This window comes from Pongo abelii, chromosome 19 (assembly GCF_028885655.2).
Source record: "Pongo abelii isolate AG06213 chromosome 19, NHGRI_mPonAbe1-v2.0_pri, whole genome shotgun sequence".
In the NCBI taxonomy this organism is placed as follows: domain Eukaryota; kingdom Metazoa; phylum Chordata; class Mammalia; order Primates; family Hominidae; genus Pongo; species Pongo abelii.
In genome coordinates, this window is record NC_072004.2 from 2527840 (window position 1) to 2548484 (window position 20645).

The window sequence follows — 20645 nt, forward strand, 5'->3', positions numbered from 1 at the left end:
AACCTCCCTAATTACCGTTATCATGGATACACCCACTCAGCTGGCCATTCCTACATTCTTACTTCTCCTCCTTTGCACAGTTCCCTAGGGAGCTGGAGAGGTGACGTGGGAACCCAAATCCCTTGGACTGCGGCACAGAGTCCCCTACTTCCCTGGCCAGTCTCTGGGAACCCCTAGAAAGGAAGTGCTCCACCTCCCTCAACCCCAAAACTGCATGGGCAGAACTGCCAGAAAGGAAGGGATAACCGCCAGTAAGATGCCCTGAGCTTCAGTCTCCCCATGTGTAAAATGAAAGGGTTGCATAGATGATCTTTAAGAGTTATCTAAGGCCGGGCGCAGTGGCTCTCATCTGTAATCCCAGCACTTGGGGAGGCCCAGGTGGGCAGATCACTTGAGGTCAGAGGTTCAAGACCAGCCTGGCCAACATGGTGAAACCCTGGCTCTACTAAAATACTAAAAAAAAAAAAAAAAAAAATCTGCTGGGCATAGGTGTTGCACACCTACAATCCCAGCTACTCGGGAGGCTGAGATGGGAGGATCACTGGAGCCCGGAAGGAGGAGGCTGCAGTGAGCCGAGATTGCGCTGCTGCACTCCAGCCTGGGTGACAGTGAGAATCCCTCTCAAAAAAACAAACAGCTGGGCAGTGGCTCACGCCTGTAATCCCAGCACTGTGGGAGGCTGAGGCGGGCAGATCATGAAGTCAGGAGATCGAGACCATCCTGGCTAACACGGTGAAACCCCTTCTCTACTAAAAATACAAAAAATTAGCCGGCTGTGGTGGCAGGTGCCTTTAGTCCCAGCTACTTGGGAGGCTGAGGCAGAAGAATGGTGTGAACCCAGGAGGCAGAGCTCACTGCACTCCAGCTTGGGTGACAGAGTGAGACTCCATCTCAAACAAACAAACAAACAAAACAGTTATCTGGTTTTGACATTCCATATCTCCACCCTGAACTGTGACTCTGGGATGGGCTTAGTCAAGCATCCCCAGGGGGCTGTCTGGGGAACTCTAATGCCTGTGTCCTGCCCTCCCCCTCCCTTCTCTTTCTTTTTCTTTTCTTTTTTGAGATGGAGTCTCACTCTCTTGCCCAGACTGGAGTGCAGTGGCATGACCCCGGCTCACTGCAGCCTCCACCTCCCAGGTTCAAGCGATTGTCCTGCCTCAGCCTCCAGAGTAGCTGAAATTATAGGGTTGCGCCACCAAGCTGAGCTAAGTGTGTGTGTGTGTGTGTGTGTGTGTGGAAGGATCCCCTTGAGCACCAGAGTTCAAGTCCAGCCTGAGCAACTCAGTGAGACCTTGTCTCTAAAAAAAACAAAACAGCCGGGAGTGGTGGCTCACGCCTGTAATCCCAGCACTTTCGGAAACCAAGGGGGCGGGTCACCTGAAGTCGGGAGTTCAAGACCAGTCTGATCAACATAGTGAAACCCCATCTCTACTAAAATACAAAATTAGCTGGGCATGGTGGTGCATGCCTGTAATCCCAGCTACTCAGGAGGCTGAGGCAGGAGAATCACTTGAACCCGGCAGGCAGAGGTTGCAGTGAGTTGAGATCGTGCCATTGCACTCCAGCCTGGGCAACAAGAGTGAAACTCCATCTCAAAAACCAAACCAACAGAAACAAGAAAAAATTCCACACCTAAGTGTGGGAGGGGGAGGGGATTTATTGATCCATGTAACAGAAAAGGGTAGGAGTCTGTGAGCTTTGGGCATGGCTGGATCCAAGTGACTTGATTATCTGGAATTGTCTCCATATCTCTTTGTTCTGTTTCTCTTTTTTTTTTGAGACGGAGTCTCGCCCTGTCGCCCAGGCTGGAGTGCAATGGCATGATCTCGGCTCACTGCAACCTCTGCCTCCCAGGTTCAAAGGATTCTCCTGCCTCAGCCTCCCGAGTAGCTGGGATTACAGATGCTCACCACAATGCCCGGCTTTTTTTTTTTTGTACTTTTCGTAGAGATGGGGTTTTACCATGTTGGGCAGGCTGGTCTCGAACTCCGGACCTCGTGATCCGCCCGCTTCGGTCTCCCAAAGTGCTGGGATTACAGGCGTGAGCCACTGCTCCTGGCCGTTCTGTTTCTCTTGTGGTGGCAAACGACCTGCCAGATTTCTTGGGTGCCATTTTAGCCACCCAAGAGTTTGTCCTTCTCCATAGTCCTGCTTTGTTCACTGCTGAACCAAACAGCACCTAACTAACATGAGGTGCTGAATGAATGGCTCCAGCAAAAGGCCCAAGATTGACTCTTGTTGGCTCAGATGGAGTTGCATGTCTTCTTCAGCCCGATCAGTGTGACCTGCCATGCCTGGGCCACACAGGTGGAGTCCGCCCTCCCCACACATGGACTGAGATGGGTGCAGAGCAGTTCCCCAGAAGGAAAAGATGGGTCCTGTTATCAGGAGGGTTGCAAGCAAAGCCATTTTTTTTGGTATTGGTTTGGTCCCCTGTGTCCTTAGAACACAGAGCTGCTGCCTTTTTCTCTGAGTCATCCCCAACATAGATCTGCATTGAAAACGTACCGGCTTGAGTTCTCCTGGGTGCTGGCTGCGCTGAGCTCCTAAAGCTGCAGTCCCAGGATAACCCTCATTAGTGGAGGATAAGAATAGGGCTCCTGCCGGGATGCGGGGCTTCTTGCAGCTGGATCAGGTGGGGGGCAGGGCACCAGCATGGCCAAAGATGCCAGAACCCAGGATTCCTTCTGGGAAAGGACAGTGGGCAATTCCAGGCACTGGACCCTTCCAGTCTTCTCCTTTCCACTCTAGTCAGGAGCCTGTGATCTAACATTCTGTTTGTTCATTTGGATTGGGGTGGCATGGAGAGAGGGGCAGGGCTTGGCTGACGGCGAGGACACCTCAGATGGGTGCCTTATACTTGATCTGAGGAATAGCTTTTTTTTTTTTTGAGATAGTCTCACTCTGTCACCCAGGCTGGAATACATTGGTGCGATCTCGGCTCACTGGATCCTCTGCCTCCCGGGTTCAAGGGATTCTCCTGCCTCAGCCTCCTGAGTAGCTGGGATTACAGGCACGCGCCACCATGCCTGGCTAATTTTTGTATTTTTAGATAGAGATGGGGTTTCCCTATGTTGGCTAGGCTGGCCTTGAACTCCTGACCTCAAGTGACCTGCCCACCTCGGCCTCCCAAAGTGCTGGACTGGCAGGCATGAGCCACTGCACCCTGGCCGATCTGAGGCGTATCTACTGAGGGGACCCCAGAGTCTCAGCTCCTGGTCTCATCGTACCCACTGGCTGACCCTGAACCACCTCCTGGCTCCTCCACATGCTCTTCCCACACCTGCAAGAACCAAGGTGTGGTGGGGCTGAGTGCCCAGTGTAAGAGATTGGACTCACATGTTTTTCAGAGATTTTATTAAGAATAAGGCATATGACAGTCACCCCTAAAGCACAGGGCTCTATTTCTGTGGGTGAGTGAATACACTCTGAAAAGCATTGGATACAAAAGCGCAGCCAACAGAGAATTTGGAGCAGGGTCCCTCTGCCCTGTCCACAAGGCTTCTGCCAGGTGGGTTGGAAGCCCTGCACGTCCCCCATTCAAGGCTGGCATGTCTGGGAGAAGGTGCTTGGAGACCCCCGGCTCCCCGCGCTGAGAAGCTGCCCCACACCCTCTAGGCCTCCTTCCTCTCTCCACCAGGGGGGATGCCATCCTACTGCTTATATGGGGAAGGGTTATCCCATTTTGGCCCTGGACTAGTCCCCCAAGCTAGAGGGTGCTGTGGCTGGGCTGTGGGGGCCAGGGGTACAGAGCCTCAAACCACGTTGCCCAGTGCTCCCTGGCTGATTTCCAGAGCAGGGGGAGGTCCCCACCTGCAGCTGTGTGTCCTGGAGCTGTCCATACTTGGGGTGTGGCAGGAGCTCCACCTAGGGACCTGAGTGTCCCCTTCAACACTCTCTCTCTCCCAATGGGGATTCGTGCAGCAGAGGAGAGAGAAATACAATCCTTTCCCTTCTTAGTCACCAACACATTGCAGGGGCCGGGAGCGCGTGGGGGTGCAAGGCTTCCCTTTGGCCAGGTGGGCTCTCAAGCCAGACCCAGGGAGGGTGGGGCCTCTCCAGGGCCCTGAGGCTGAGGAGAGTTGGGCCCCTGTGTCCAAGAGCGGGCCATGACTCCAGCTCCCAGTCTCATTCTGCTGCACGGAGGGTTCTGTGCAGGCGGGTGGAGGGAAATCTCCATTACTTCCAGGAGGGCAAGGAGGGGAATTTCTGTGAAAACTGGAACCCTGTATCCAGCTTGCCTTATTTCCTTTCCCAGGCACCTCCAGCACCTCAGCTGAGAGTCAGTGAGTCAGCGGCCCCAGCACCCAGAACCTTTCATCTAGGGGATCTCCAAGCACCTCACAAACAATTGTCATCATCTGTGGTTGCTGGAAGAGGGAGGGGAGTTGGGTGGCGCTGATGGGGTCACTTCGGGAGAGGCAGGCAGGCCACTGGAAGATCCCTGGGGCCAGAGTGCGGTGGGGGCCCCTAGCTGGACACCCTGGATGCCCAGGAGGGAAGAGGGAAGGGGGCTATTGCTATAGAGCTGGGGGGGGGGCAGGCGGATGGAGCTATGGCTTTTAGTAGGTGGGTGAGCAGATAAAGTAGTTCACCATCTCTGCAGAAGAATCAACCTAAAAAAGTCACCCTGTTCACCCCAAAAGTGTGGTCATGGGAGATGAGGGTCTGTGCGGGCTCCTCTGGAAAGAGACTTTACCCTCCTTCCCACGGTCCTCTGGGCACCTCCGAGAGAGGAGTGAGGCCCTCACACACAGGTTCTGAAAGGGAGGGGGACAGAATAGGGGTGCAGTGAGTTACACACACTTGAGGGGGGACAGAGATGGCACAGGCGCAACCACAGGACTAGTAGAGAGTAGAGGTGGGGGTAGGCAGAGCAAGGACCCCAGGCCACCTTCTTGGCCCAAGTTGGACTGGAGAGCACTGTCCCAAGGGTGCCCCAACCTCAGCCATCTGCATCCCAGGAGCTGGACACCCCAGACCAGGCGTGGTTATTGCTCAGTGGTCTGGGCAGTTCCGGGTGGCGTCAGCTGGGAGAGCCAAGCACATTGCTTGGCCCTGGGTGCGCTCACTCACTGGTCTCTACTTCTTGCCAATTTCCTGCTCCCTCTAACAAAAGGAGAGAAGGGGGGTGTGATCTGGGACTTCCCCCTCTCATGGGGCTGTGATGGGAGAAGAGCTCGTCACCCCTAGAGCTTGACTCTGCTCACCTCCCAGACCCCTGCGTGACACAGAACGTGTGGCCTCAGCCAGGGTCAGGACCTGTCAGGAAAGGGGTGTCTGTGAGGGAGGCAAAGGCCTCTCCCTGCCCCACGTCCTCCCCTTGAAGCCCCTGGAAGACCTCACAGGCACTTAGGACTTGATGCAGGACCCCCACAGGAGGGATGGCACGGGCTGGAGGGGTTTGTGTTTCCTTCTAGGCTGGGCTGGGGGTGGGGGCAATAAGCTGCGCTCAAACTGTCCTTCCTGCCTTTGGTGGTGGACAGGGAGCTCGGGAGAAGGGGCGTTAGGAGGTGGGGCTTTCCCCTTTCCACATCGCCATTCCCCAGGCTAGACAGCAGGGAACTGAGCAGCCCGCCACTGCCGGGTTCTGATAGGTTTAGGGGCATCCGTGGAGGGGGCTAGGATGGAGACTAACTTGTGCTCCCACCATCCCCCCAGCACACCCAAACCCAAACTCCTATCAGTAGCTGCCACTTCCAAGAAGCCAGGCCCTTCTTTTTTTCGTTTTTGAGACGGAGTTTTGCTCTTGTTGCCCAGGCTGGAGTGCAGTGGCGCGATCTCGGCTCACCGCAACCTCCACCTCCCAGGTTCAAGCGATTCTCCTGCCTCAGCCTCCCAAGTCGCTGGGATTACAGGCGCGCACCACCACGTCCGGCTAATTTTTCTATTTTTTTAGTAGAGACGGGGTTTCACCACGTTGGCCAGGCTGGTCTCGAACTCCTGACCTCAGGTGATCCGCCCGCCTCGACCTCCCAAAGTGCTGGGATTACAGGCGTGAGCCACCGCGCCCAGCCAAGGCCCTCTTCTTGTCTCTGGGTGCAGCCAGCTGATTAGGAAGCCGAGCAACATTAGCACCAATAAACAGGACTAGGAAAACGCCTGGGGCTGCCTCCTGAGGGGGAAGACAGCTCCTGCCTTCCAGAAGCTTGGCCGGCAGCAGGCCTGTCACCTCCCTTCCCCAGCACAGCTCCCAGTCCCTGCATACCCAGGGGGGTGGCGACTCGCGAAGAGCTGAGCTGGAGACGGCTCTAGACCAAGTCCGGCCACCCAGGCGGTTCTGTAATCCTCTCCCAGGGCCCATGGATGCGACCTTCCAGAAGTTAGGCTTCCATCAGGCGCACTTTTCCCACCAGGGGCTCTGGGAGGACGTGTCTTCTAAAGTGTTCCGTGCTCACCTGCAAGGACCTATCGGCAGGGTCAGGGTGTGGGTACAAGGACCAGCCCCTAGCCTGGGCCTCTCCTGGGGAGGAAGAAGGCTTGGCGGGAAGGGCGTCGGAGCGGGGATGGGGGAGGCGGGGAGCTAGAGGGCCTAGGGCGCCAATGCCACTCTTCGTACCTTTCCGTAGGCAAGCCCAGCCCTCCCCGCCCCACCAAGGATTGTCGGCTTTCCCGGGGAAGGGCGTGGCCCCCGCCCCTCCCGTCTCACTGGCAGGTGGGACCAGGCCAGGACCCGGGCGGCGAGTCCTCTCGGTAGAGAAAGTGCCCCCGCTCGGCCCCGCGGAGGAACTCTCGCGCGAGGAGAGGGCTCGAAGCTTTGGAAACGTCGGGAAGTACAAAAGGCTGGAGGTTCGGGGATTTGCGGGGAGCCGGGGCCGCCTTGCCCCGCTTCCTGGAGGAGGGGCGGCTGCCCTCCGACCCGGGACCTGTCTGCGGGGCCCGAGCTACGCCCCTGGCCGGCCCTCCCCGTCCGTCCCGCGTCACCCCGGCCAGCCCGGCGCCTACTCCGGGTCCCCGGGCGCGCTGGGCTGGCTGGGCGCGGGCTGCGGGCCGGCTCGGTCCGGGGGCTCCTGGGGAGGCGGCTGGCGCGGGCTGCGGGCGCTGGGCCGCAGCGGCCTCCGTGCATAGAGGAAGAGCGCGGGGTCGGGCATGGGGTCGGCGTCGTCTAGGGCGCCGGCCCCGCGGTCCCAGGCGGCCCAGTCCCGGCCGGGGCCCTTGGCGGCGGCCTCGTGGGCAGCAGGCGGGCGGCGGGCTCGCGGTGCGCGGCGGCGTGGCCTGGGCTCGGCGGTGGCGCCGGAGCCCGGGCGCGGGGCCTGCAGTCTCTGGCGCGCCGCGTGCAGCTGGCAGGAGAGGTAGGCGGCCGCCTCGGTGTGCTTCTGCAGCTCGGTGCCCAGCACGGTGGCGCGGTGGCTGCGGCGGCGCAGCTCCTCCAGGAAGCGGCGCTCCTCGGTGCGCAGGCTGCAGCGCAGCGCGGACACCAGCGCCTCGCGCTGCGCCACCTCCCGCCGCAGCTCCGCGTTGGCCGCGGCCCGCGCCTCCAGCTGCGACTCCAGCGCGCGGCACTTGCTCTCTAGCTCCCGGGACGCCGCCTCTGGAACGGGGCAGAGGCCAGAGGTGACGGTCTCGCCCTGGCTTGGAACAGAACCTGCACGGCTCAGAGCTCCGTGTAACAAAACCCGCAGGCCGGGCGCGGGGCCTCATTTCTGCAATCCCAGCACTTTGGGAGGCCGAGATGGGCAGATGACTTGAGGTCAGGAGTTCGAGACCAGCCTGGCCAACATGGTGAAACCCAGTCTCTACTAAAAATACAAAAATTAGCCGGGCGTGGTGGTGGTGGGTGCCTGTAATCCCAGCTACTCGGGAGGCTGAGACAGGGGACTCGCTTGAACCGGGGAGGCGGAGGTTGCAGTGAGCCGAGATCGCGCCACTGCTCTCCAGCCTAGGTGACAAAGCGAGATTCCGTCTCAAAAAGCAAAAACAAAAAATCAAAACAAAGCCCCACTCCTCCCCACGTCCGCACCTGCACGTCCCACCGCGCTCCCCCTCCTTCCCCATGCGTCGGCTCAGTGGCCTTCCTTGTTCTGCCCTCCTACCTATTGTACCCTCTGCTTGGTCTCTAATTCTTCAGGTTTCAGCTTAAGTGCAAACCCCTTCCTGGCCCTTTATTCATTCCACAGATAGTTTGTGGAGCCCTGACTTTGTGCATTGTGTTAGGTATTGGAGATAGGGCGCATAATAAAACGGTCTCTGTGAAGCTTATCGCATAGTGGGAGAGACATAGTAAATAATCACAAATATGTGTGAGGTTGCAAATGTGACATGTGGAAAGTCAATGCTGTGACTGTAACTGGAGAATGTGACCTAATCAGGGAAGTCTTCCCAGCAGAAGAGACTTGAGCTAAGATCTGAAGGATAAACAGGAGTTAAATAGTGAAGACAGGAGAGAAGGATGCTGCAGACGGAGGGAACAGCTTGTGTAAAAGTCCAGAGAGCAAGGGACTGAAAGAGCTGCGAGTGTGCTCAGGAAGGGAGTCAGTGTCCTTGTTTCTTCCATAGGGCATTTATCACGTCTTTTTTTTTTTTTGGGGGGGGAGTTTTTTTTGAGTCTTGCTCTGTCGCCAGGCTGGAGTGCAGTGGTGCAATCTCAGCTCACTGCAACCTCAGCCTTACGGGTTCAAGCAGTTCTCATGCCTCAGCCTCCCAAGTAGCTGGGATTACAGGTGCACACCACCACACCCAGCTAATTTTTTTTTTTTTTTTTTTTTTGAGACAGAGTCTTGCTCTGTCGCCCAGGCTGGAGCGCAGTGGCGCAATCTTGGCTCACTGCAAGCTCCACCTCCCAGGTTCAAGCCATTCTCCTGCCTCAGCCTCCCGAGTAGCTGGGACTACAGGCGCCCGCCACCATGCCCGGCTTATTTTTTTTTTTTGTATTTTTAGTAGAGACAGGGTTTCACCGTGTTAGCCAGGATGGTCTCAATCTCCTGACCTCATGATCCGCCTGCCTCAGCCTCCCAAAGTGCTAGGATTACAGGTGTGAGCCACCGTGCCCGGCTAATTTTTGTATTTTTAGTAGAGACGGGGTTTCACCATGTTGGCCAGAATGGTCTTGAACTCCTGACCTCAGGTCATCCTCCCGCCTCGGCCTCCCAAAGTGCTGGGATTACAGGCGTGAGCCACTGCACCCGGCCTTTTTTTTTTTTTTGAGAGGGAGTCTCACTCTGTCGCCCAGGCTGGAGTGCAGTGGCGTGATCTTCGCTCACTGCAACCTCTGCCTCCTAGGTTCAAGCGTTTCTCCTGCCTCAGCCTCCCAAGTAGCTGGGATTACAGGTGCACACCACCACACCCAGCTAATTTTTTTTTTTTTTTGAGACGGAGTCTTGCTCTGTCGCCCAGGCTGGAGTGCAGTGGCGCAATCTTGGCTCACTGCAAGCTCCACCTCCTGAGTTCAAGCCATTCTCCTGCCTCATTTTTGTATTTTTAGAGACGGGGTTTCACCATATTGGCCTGGCTGGTCTCGAACTCCGGACCTTGTGATCTGTCCGCCTCGGATTCCCAAAGTGCTGGGATTACAGGCGTGAGCCACCACGCCCAGCCTTTTTTTTTTTTTTTTTTTTTGAGACAAAGTCTTCCTCTGTTGCCAGGCTAGAGTGCAGTGGCATAGCTCACTGCAGCCTCTATCACCTGGGATCAAGTAATTCATCCACCTCAGCCTTCCCAGGAGTTGGGACCACAGGCATGCACATTTTTTGTAGAGATGAGGTTTTGCCATGTTGCCTGGGCTGATCTCAAACTCGTGGGTTCAGGCAATCCTCCTGCCTCAGCCTCACAAAGTGTTGAGATTATAGGTGGGAGTCGCCGTGCCTGTGCACATGTTTGTCATTTTTGGTTTACTTGTTTATTGTTGGCCTTTGCCACTGCAGCAGGTTTCAACCCTGGATAGACATTGGAACCACCCAGAGAGCTTTAACAAATGCTGTTTCCTGGGCGCTACGAGAGACCAATTGCACCAGCATCCCTGGAGCTGGACCTGGGAACTGGTGTTGCTTAAATCTTCCCCGGTGGTTCTCATGTGCAGCGTGAGTTGAGGACCCCTGCCTCCTGGAAGCTCCATCTTGGCAGGACCATATCCTAGGACTTGGCACAGGTGAGTGTAGGGATGTAGCAGCCGAAAGTGGCAAAAAGTGACCCTGGAAGGATGAAAATCACCAAGTGATAAGAGGACAAAGAGGGCTGGGCGCAGTGGCTCATGCCTGTAATCCCAGCACTTTGGGAGGCCAAGGCGGGTGGCTCACGAGGTCAGGAGTTTGAGACCAGCCTGGCCAGCATGGCGAAACCCTGTCTCTACTAAAAATACAAAAATTAGCTGGGTATGGTGGTGCGTGCCTGTAATCCCAGCTACTTGGGAGGCTGAAGTAGAATTGCTTGACCCTGGGAGGTGGAGGTTGCAGTGAGCTGAGATCGTGCCGCTGCACTCCAGCCTGGGCACCAGAGCGAGACTCCGTCTCAAAAAAAAAAAAAAGAGGACAAAGAAAATTCTTAAGCCCAGTGGGTTGACACACTCATCCCAGTGACTCGGGAGGGCTGAAGTGGGAGGATCTCTTGAGCCCAGGAGTACAAAGCTGCAGTGAGCTATGATTGTGCTACTGCACACTACAGCCTGGACAACAGAGCAAGACCCTGTCTCTAAAAAAAAAAAAGAGTTCTCAAAGCCCATTGAAAGAGAAGATAGGCCAGGCACAGTGGCTTATGCCTGTAATCCCAGTACTTTGGGAGGCTGAGGGGGACAAACTACTTAAGCTCAGGAGTTCAAAACCAGCCTGAGTGACATGGCGAAACCCCATCTCTACAAAAAAGCTGGGCATGGTGGCATGTATCTGTAGTACCAGCTAATCTCGAGGTTGAGGTGGAAGGATCTCTTGAACCCACCTAGGAGGCAGAGGTTGCAGTGAGCAGAGATGGCGCCACGGCACGCCAGCCTGGGTGACAGAGTATGTCTCAAAAAAAAAAAAAGGCCGGGCGCGGTGGCTCATGCCTGTAATCTCAGCACTTTGGGAGGCCGAGGTGGGTGGATCACGAGGTCAGGAGATCTAGACCATCCTGGCTAACATGGTGAAACCCCATCTCTACTAAAAATACAAAAAATGAGCCGGGCGTGGTGGCGGGCGCCTGTAGTCCCAGCTACTCAGGAGGCTGAGGCAGGAGGATGGCATGAACCCAGGAGGCAGAGCTTGCAGTGGGCCGAGACCGCGCCACTGCACTCCACCCTGGGCGACAGAGCGAGACTCCGTCTCAAAAAAAAAAAAAGATGAAGACATTGGATTGGGGCAGTGGCTTGGGCCCAGGTGATCTCAAAAGCCCTTTCAGACAAAGGACAGTAAATGGGGTGAAAGTGGCTTTGTCACAGAACTGTCCTAATCTAGTGTCTGGAGCGTGTGCTGCCTTCCTCCAGCCACCTAGGCACCAAGAGGTTGCCCGTGGTTGTCCTCTAAAGAGGGCAGAATTAGTCCAAGTTCGTAAGTGTTTAGATGATCCCTAGCTGATCTTCATGCACGAATACACAAAGCAGTTTCTAGGGTTCCTAACATCATAGCTCAAACTTCCAGCCTGTAGCATTTGATCTATAAGCAATACATCAATATGGAAGAGAGTCTGTTCTTAAGAACTCTTCTGGCCAAGAAAGACTTTTTATGATTCCTTTTAACATTTTTTTAATATTAAAAAAATGGTAGAGACAGTCTCACTATTTTGTCCAGGCTGGTCTTGAACTCCTGGGCTCAAGTGATTCTCCTACCTTGGTTTCCTAAAGTCTTGGGATTACAGGCGTGGGCTACCACACCTGGCCTTGTGATTCATTTTTAATTAAATAGTTACTGTGTCCTGGCCAGGCTCGGTGGCTCACGCCTGTACTTCTAGCACTTTGCAAGGCTGAGGCGGCTGGGTCACCTGAGGTCAAGAGTTTGAGACCAGCCTGGCCAACACGGTAAAACCCCATTTCTACTAAGAAATAAAAAAAATTAGCTGGTGGATGGTGGTATGTGCCTGTAGTCTCAGCTACTTGGGAGGCTGCAGCAGGAGAATCACTTGAACACGGGAGGTGGAGGTTGCAGTGAGCCGAGATCGTGCCACTGCACTCCAGCCTGGGCGACAAGAGTGAGACTCCGTCTTAGAAAAAAAAAAAAAAAAAAAATTACTGTGTCCCTTCAAGTCAGGTAATGTGCCTTATACTTCAGAGACAATGGGTAACACTCAGTCCTAGTTCTGAGATCTTATAATCTGATGATAAAGATCTCAACAATGCAATTAAAAAATTAATTGTGGGGGAAAAACGACAAAATTTAGCATCTTAACCATTTGTAGGAGTACCACTCAGTACTGTTAAGTATATTCATGTTGGTGTGCAACAGATCTTTAGAACTTTTTAATCTTGCAAAAGTAAAAGTCTACACCCATTGAACTCTCCCAGCTCCCCCATTTTATGGGTGAAGTAATACTCTGTGAACAAATATTTTAGAGGAATTTCTACAATGGCAAGAAGTCTTGCTTTTGTAAAATGCAGGATTTACTAATGTGTGTGTGTTTCTTTTCTCGTATAGACCAAGTTCCTTGAAGTCAAGGAGCCCATCCTGACATGCATCTTGACACTCGGCCTGTGATCACTCAGTTCAGTGAATCTTGACACTGACCATGTGATCACTTGTGCCAGGATGGGAAGGACTGGGGAGGTGGCTCACAGCAAGGAATTAAGCAGGCTAAGGGGAAGTAATGCCACATTACCATCTCCTTCCTGCCTTACTTTCCTCACTTTGGACAGAGACATGGATACAGGGTACTATGTGTGGTACTGCAGGTTGTTCACTGCACAAGGTCATCCAACTGAGGTGGTGCAGGTTGTTCACTGCACAAGGCATTTCACAGTGTCATCCACTGGGCAAGTGTGGCTGACATCCTGCACTATGCTCACCAGCCAAGGAGTCACTGTCCCCAAGTCTAGGCTGGGGACAGAGAAGGCTTGGGTCCTACTAAGGGCTGGGAAAAACTCCAGCTGTTGGGCCCCATGACACTTCCCCACCAGTGGTCCTTCTCTTACCTTGCTGGTGAGATTGGGCCTCTCTCATTTCCAGGTCATGGGTCAGTTCTGGGGGGAAAGAAAAGAAAAGGCAGTTTGTGTGTGTGTGTGTGTGTGATCATGGAATTACAGCTCAGTAAAAGTGGCAATAAGGATCTTTAGAAGCCACCCCCATACTATTTTACCGCAACCTTGCAGGGGGAAGAGATGAAGAGATGTGTCCAGGGCACAGCCTGAACCTGGCCAGCTTGACTCCAAGCTCAGAAATCTTCCCAGCTCAAGCTTTGAGCCTGGGTTTGGAGTTTAGTTTACCCCTCGTGGGACTAAGGAGCCTGGCTTGTTTTGGGGCTGGGGGTCTATCTGCCTTTCCTGGGGTGATATGCCAGCCAATCAAAGCAGTTCTGGAGGACCCTTGCTGTGCAGGGCTTTGGCCCTTTCGTGTTTAGCTGATGGCCGCTGGAGTGTCCAGAACTGCTTGGCGGCACTGGAGGCAGGCTCGGCAGTGGCTACTTACCAGTCTGGACACTTGCTTTCCACTATTTTGACAGCCAGTACCGTTGAGCCTGTGTTATTATCTGAACATCAGCGCTGCCCCTTCCCAAGCCCCAGTTGCGCCGTATTCCCCACGGCAGGGAGAGGGGCTTCGAGCAGGATGGTGCCGTCTAGTGATGGGAGCCTGGCTTGGCATTGAAGGGGCGGAGCAGGCAGCCTAGGAGCCACTCGGGCACTGGTGCAGGAGCAGTGTCCTCCTGGGTGCTGCAGCCCAGCTGCCACCCCTCTGCCTGCCTGTCCCCCCAGTCTCCATTCCTTAGTGCCCTCCAAGCCCCATTTCTCAGCCCAGGTGAGTTTGATAATTTTTCCAGCCCCACCCCCACTCCCCCAACTCCACCAGGGCTCAAGAACTGGTACAAGGGCAGAAGGAAGCCAGAAGCCACAGCTGCCTGTGATGCAGACCGACTCGGGGGCACCTGTGTACACCTGCAGGGACACAGTCTGGTGTCCACGGGGAGGAGGGGTGAACCAGGGGTTGGGGAAGGAAGGTGGCGCATCTCTGGGACCACCACCCAGCAGTGCCTTCAGGGGCCTTGTGACCCCCTCTGCCCCTCCTCCTCACTGCCCTCACTGGCTCTTCCAGAGACCCAGGGCTTTGCCAGAGGTGCCTTCTCTGGGGAGGCCGCTTGTTGCTAGGAGGCAGGCAGCTCAGGGTGCCTGAGCCTTCTGCTGTGACCAGAGTCTGAACCTGTTCCCTGAGGCCCCTGTGAGGACTCTGATGCTTCTACCTCCAGGGCTTCCTGGGACTAACTTGGCTCCTCCTCCAAGGCCTTGTGATGTAGCCCAGGGACCTTGGCCTAGGTTCAGGTATTTGGGAGCACGGATACCTTGGCTTTGCCATTAACTCCCTGTGGGTGGTTTCTCTTCAGCCTTTAAACACAGGACTTGGGGATAGGGAGATAAAAATCCCAGCTGGGCTGTAGATGAGCATGCTCTGAGGTCAGATATGCTGTGTGACCTTGGGCCAGTAACAGCACTTCTCTGAGCCTCAGTTTTCTCATCTGGAAAATGGGGGCACAATAGTACCTCTCCAAGGGGCTGTCGCCAGGATTAAATGAGAAAAAATAAACAGCGGGCTTGGCCCAGGGCTGAGTTGGTGCTGAACGCGTGTGAGTAGTTCTTGTCATCATTCAGGCTGCTTCGCCATCCCAGAACGTACGCACCTCTCAAGCCCTTCATTCTGAGTCCTCACCCATCCTCAGCCAGCTCCCTGGGCAGCCTATCCCTTCAGCTCCTACACCAGCCTCTCCCCTCTCCCAACCCCCTCCCAGCTCTGGGTCCCTCTTTAATCTCCTTCCCCTTCTCTTCTCCCTTCTCATCACCTCCTCCTTGGGGGAAAGGCCTTATTCAGTCATTTCAGCCCCAAGAGTGGCTGCTCTAGCCTAGCCCAGTTATTTTTATCTCCTTAATCAATAACTTAGAGGTGGCGGGGTGTGGTAGCTCATGCCTGTAATCCAAGCACTTTGGGAGGCTAAGGTGGGCAGATCATCTGAGGTCAGGAGTTTGAGACCAGCCAGCCTGGCCAACATGGTGAAACCCCATCTCTACTAAAAATACAAAAATTAGCCAGGTGTGGTGGTGGGCACCTGTAATCCCAGCTACTTGGGAGGCTGAGGCAGGAGAATTGCTTGAACCCGGGAGGCAGAGGTTTCAGTGAGCTGAGGTCGTGCCACTGTACTCCAGCCGGGGCAACAGAGCAAGACTCTGTCTTAAAAATAAAAAAAAAGGCCGGGCGCGGTGGCTCACGCCTGTAATCCCAGCACTTTCAGAGGCCGAGGTGGGCGGATCACGAGGTCAGGAGATCGAGACCATCCTGGCTAACATGGTGAAACCCCGTCTCTACTAAAAATACAAAAAATTAGCCGGGCGTGTTGGCGGGCACCTGTAGTCCCAGCTACTTGGGAGGCTGAGGCAGGAGAATGGCGTGAACCCGGGAGGCGGAGCTTGCAGTGAGCCAAGATCACGCCATTGCACTCCAGCCTGGGTGACAGAGCGAGACTCCGTCTCAAATAAATAAATAAATAAATAAATAAAAATAAAAAATAGTAAAAAAAAAAAAAAACAAGAGGTTTCAGGCCCATACCCATCTGAGAAGGGTGGCGTGGGTGAGGGCGCTCTGTTACTGCCTGCTCCACATTTTGGGATCTGGCCTGTGTCCTAAAAGGAACCACAAGTTCTCAGAATTAGGGCAAAACAAAGAAATGACAGGAGCTGCTATGGTGTCTTAGGGTTTCCTCCTCTCTCTTTTTTTTTTTTGAGACAGAGTTTCACTCTTGTTGCCCAGGATGGAGTACAATGGCACCATCTCGGCTCACTGCAACCTCTGCCTCCCCGGTTCAAGTGATTCTCCTGCCTCAGCCTCCCGAGTAGCTGGGATTACAGGCGCCCACCACCACACCTGGCTAATTTTGTATTTTTAGTAGAGACAGGGTTTCTCCATGCTGGTCAAGCTGGTCTCAAACTCCTGATCTCAGGTGATCCACCCGCCTTAGCCTCCCAAAGTGCTGGGATTACAGGTGTGAGCCACTGTGCCCGGCAGATCTGCTGGCTTCTTATGTCACAGTGCAGTAAGTCAGGTGGGCCACTCAGATCCTTTGGGACTCAAAGTTTCCCTGGGCAGTGGGGAGCTCCCAGGAGCAGGTGCTGGAAGGGAGGTCAAAGTCTGAGCATCTTGGGGAGAGAATGTCCAGAAAGCTGCAGAGGCACGTAGGGCCATGAGTCTGGAGCTCTGGGTTCTAATCCTCCCTCCACCACTGACATATTGTGTGACTCTTTCTCTGGGCCTTTGTTTACCTAAGTAGGTACAATGAAGAGGCCGGGCCCTCCCAGCTGAGATGGTCTATGAGTCACTGGCTCCAAAGCCTGCATGTGGAGACTCAGCCTCAGTGAGCACTTGGGCCAGAGCCAAGCCTCTGAGAGGCCCAGGCAGCTGAGGCCCCAGGTCCAAGAGCAGAGGCCAGGCCTGAGATTTCACTTCATCCTTGGCACCTCCCTCTGCTCTGCTCACAAATTCAGTCAGCAGGCAAGTCCTTTCCTTCAACCTGCCTCCCACGGGTCTTCCCCTTTCTATCCCTCTTCATCCATCCCCTGGAACATTCATCACCTCTGCTGGTCTCCCTACCTCCCTCTGCCACCAATTCAGCTTCCATACAACTGCCAGACTAAGTTTCCTTTTTTTTTTTTTTTTTTTTTCAGATGGAGTCTTGCTCTGTTGCCCAGGCTGGAGTGCAGTGGCACAATCTTGACTCACTGCAACCTCCGCCTCCTGGGTTCAAGCGATTCTCCTGCCTCAGCCTTCCGAGTAGCTGGGATAACAGACGTGCACCACCATGCCTGGCTAACTTTTTGTATTTTTAGTAGAGACGGGGTTCCGCCATGTTGGCCAGGCTGGTCTTGAACTCCTGACCTCAGGTGATCCACGCACCTCAGCCTCCCAAAGTGCTGGGATTACAGGCATCAGCCACCGCGCCCAGCCCAGACTGAGTTTCTTAATGCAGGATAATGCTGATCAGGCAGCACTCAGCTGCTCAAAAACCTTCTGTGGCTCCCTGCTACCCAGGAGGGCTCGTATTTGTCAAGGTCTTCCACACTTTGGCTCCAGCTGGATTTCTTTTTTCTTTCTTTCTTTTTTTGAGATGGAGTCTTGCTCTGTTGCCCAGGCTGGAGTGCAGTGGTGCAATCTTGGCTCACTGCAACCTCCGCCTCCTGGGTTCAAACAATTCTCCTGTCTCAGCCTCCTGAGTAGCTGGGATTACAGGCATGCGTCACCACGCTGGGCTGATTTTTGTATTTTTAGTAGAGACAGGGTTTCGCCATGTCGGCCAGGCTGGTCTCGAACTCCTGACCTCAGGTGATCCACCCACCTCGGCCTCCCAAAGTGCTGGGATTACAGGTGTGAGCCACTGCGCCTGGCCTCCAGCTGGATTTCTTATCTGTCTCCTTTAAGTGCCGCTTTATCCATCAACCAGAACCTTCCATGAGCTTTTGGCTTCCCAGCTTCCGGCCTTTGCGGTGCTGTTCCCTTCATCTGGAATGCTCTCTTCACTCCCTTTCTCCTGTGATATCTTGGCATGTCCACATGTTACGCAGCCTCCAGGGAGTTGAAGCACCCCCTCGTCTGGGGAGCCTCGGATGCTGGGCCTCCTCCTTCAGCACCTGCTCCTCAAGCTGGACATGCTCCTGCCCATGAGGTCCTGCTTGATTTCCGCTCTACCTTAATACCACCAGTTGGCCTGTGTGTCTCCCTAGCTAGGCCGAGTTGCTTGGTGAACAGTGACTCAGAAAGGATGGGAACCTCCGGGATTTGGATCCTAGGAGTCCTCCACTCCCTAACTAGAGCTTTTTTTTTTTTTTTTTTTTTTTTTTTTTTGAGACAGAGTCTTGCTCTGTCACCTAGGCTGGAGTGCAGTGGTGTGATCTCAGCTCACTGCAACTTCTGCCTCCTGGGTTCAAGCAATTCCTCTGCCTCATTCTCCCAAGTAGCTGGGACTACAAGCGCCCGCCACCATGCCCAGGCTAATTTTTTTGTATTTTAGTAGAGATGGGGTTTCACCATGTTGTCCAGGATGGTCTTGATCTCCTGACCTCGTGATCCGCCTGCCTCGGCCTCCCAGAGTGCTGGGATTACAGGTGTGAGCCACTGCGCCTGGCCCTAACCAGAGCTGTTTGCCTGGAAACTCTCAGGTGTTTCTAGAACTTTTCCAACTGCTCTGTCCATCTCACCTCCCCAAGTCCCAGTTTCCTTATTCAGAAAAAGAGGCAGCGGAATCGGTGCAGTGTGAGGCTCACGGGGGCTGTTGGTGGGTACAACCCAGAGACAGTGGTTGTGATGATGACAGCGACCTCTCCCCACCCATCCAGCCGCCTCTCCTGGCCTCACCTGAGCAGCGTTTCTGCAGCCTCAGGATCTCCAGGTGCAGGTCTCGCAGCAGGGCCATCTGCTCCTTTTTCAGGAAGCTGATGTGGCGTTGCACGCTCTGGATCTGATGCTCCAGGGACACGGTATCCATGGCAACCCAGGCCTGGGCCCCACCTAGGGAGGACGACAAGGTGAACCCACCTCTTCTGAGCCCATCTGCACTGCCCCACCCTCAGCTGTTTCACCGTCTCCTCCGCTCTGGGTCCCATGCCACCAGGAAGATGAGTCTGCCACTGCTGTCACCTCCACACTATTCCTTCATTCAGGCTTCATGAAGAAGCAGGGGAGTTGGCAGGAAAGCATCATTACTCCCATTTAACAGATGGAGAACCAGAGGCCCAGAGAGGGCAATGGCTTCCTTCTCCTGTTCCCATGTACCTTTTTTTTTTTTGAGGTGGAGTCTTGCTCTGTCGTACAGGCTAGAGTGCAGTGGCACGATCTCGGCTCACTGCAAACTTCACCTCCTGGGTTCAAGCAATTCTCCTTCCCCAGCCTCCCAAGTAGCTGGGATTACAGGCGCCTGCCACCATGCCTGGCTAATTTTTGTATTTTTAGTAGAGATGGGGTTTCACCATGTTGGCCAGGCTGGTCTTGAACTCCTAACCTCAGGAGATCCACCCACCTTGGCTTCCCAAAGTGCTGGGATGACAGGCGTGAACCACTGCGCCCAGGCCCATATAACTTTGGCCTCTTCTAATTCTCAAACAGGAAAACAAATGGAGTGGCAAAGTCAGTAGAGAGACAGAGAACCTGGGTTCTAGCCTGCTCCTCCTGCCCTAGCAGTGTGACCTGGGTGAGCCCTTTCCCTCTGTGGGCTCTCAATTTTCTCAGGGGTAAAATGAGGGAGATGTGGAGTGAGTGAGCCCTAGAGTCTCTTCCAGTTCTGACATCTCACAAGTATTTCAGCCCAAGGGCTACATGGCTGTTTTGAATATTATTCTCCCTTAGTTCAACTCCACTTCAACTTAACCACAGTCCAGGGCTCCGGGCTCCTCCAAGTGGCAGTGGAGGAAGATCTGGTGAATGTTTCACTAACACTGACTCTGGGCTGAAGGCAGGTGGTGGAGTCCCTTTGTAAAAGAGAAAGGCGGGCGAGGTGCGGTGGCTCACGCCAGTAATCCCAGCACTTTGGGAGCCCGAGGCGGGCGGATCACAAGGTCAGGAGTTCAAGACTAGCCTTTCCAACATGGTGAAACCCCGTCTCTACTCAAAATACAAAAATTAGCTGGGCTTGGTGGCACGTGCTTGTAATCCCAGCTACTCGGGCGGCTGAGGCAGGAGAATGGCTTGAACCCGGGAGGCGGAGGTTGCAGTGAGCTGAGACCATGCCACTGCACTGTAGCCTGGGCGACAGGGTGAGACTCTGTCTCTAAATTAATTAATTAATTAATTAAAAGAGAAATAGGTCGGCCGTGGTAGCTCACTCATGTAATCCCAGCACTTTGAGAGGCCGACGTGGGAAGACTGCTTGAGTCCAGGCATTTGAGACCAGCCTGGGTAACAAACTGAGATCTCATCTCTAAAAATATATATAAATAGGCCGGACTCGGTGGTTCACGCCTGTAATCCCAGCAGTTTTGGAGGCCAAGGTTGGCAGATCACTTCAGGTCAGGAGTTCGAGACCAGCCTGGCCGACAGGGTAAAACCCCGTCTCTACTAAAAATACAAAAAATTAGCTGGGCGTGGTGGGGCAGGTGCCTGTAATCTCAGCTACGCGGGAGGCGGAGGCTGCAATGAGCCAACATTGCACCACTGTACTGCAGCCTGGGCAGCAGAGGGAGACTCTGTCTCAAAAAAATAATAATAATTAAATACATACATACATATAAATAAATACAATAAAAAAGAGAAATAGGAGAGGGGAAAAGAGACCTATGCAGTGACTCCCATGGCGGAACTTTGAGTTGCAGTGATGGATGAGAGGCACACATCCATGAATCCTAATGATGGCCTGGCTTTCCAGCTCTGCTGCTTCTGGCTCCACCCCCTTCCCGATGAATCTGTTCTGTGATAATCAACATCTTGGACAAGCAGAGGCAGACAGCAAACACTGGAGCCCAGGACTTAGAACTCCTGCTTTCTCAGCCAAGGACTCCCTAAGCTTTTGAGGAACCTGCCTTCACCTGCCCCTGGAATGTCCTGGGCAGTGGGAGAGACAGGCCAGTA

The 20645-nt window shown here is 54.3% G+C and overlaps 1 protein-coding gene across 6 annotated transcripts in view; it reads right to left on the reverse strand.

The window, feature by feature from the left end:
• Nucleotides 1-3022: 3022 nt before the first annotated feature.
• The window catches only part of CCDC92B (coiled-coil domain containing 92B), a 28872-nt gene continuing 11249 nt past the window's right edge, over nt 3023-20645 (reverse strand). The window contains exons 2-6 of one of the 6 annotated variants that reach the window (XR_008514950.2): nt 18441-18593; nt 13031-13078; nt 6212-7534; nt 5214-5265; nt 3023-5112 (exon numbers count right to left, since the gene is read on the reverse strand). Coding sequence is in view for 1 of the 6 variants with exons in the window: in XM_024235249.3 (XP_024091017.2) it covers nt 6945-7534; nt 13031-13078; nt 18441-18570 (768 nt within the window). In the remaining 5 variants the exon portion in view is untranslated. Of the gene's footprint in view, nt 7535-13030; nt 13079-18440; nt 18594-20645 lie in introns of all 6 variants that reach the window. The other 5 variants (XR_008514947.2, XR_008514949.2, XR_008514946.2 and 2 more) reach the window with 5 other exon arrangements.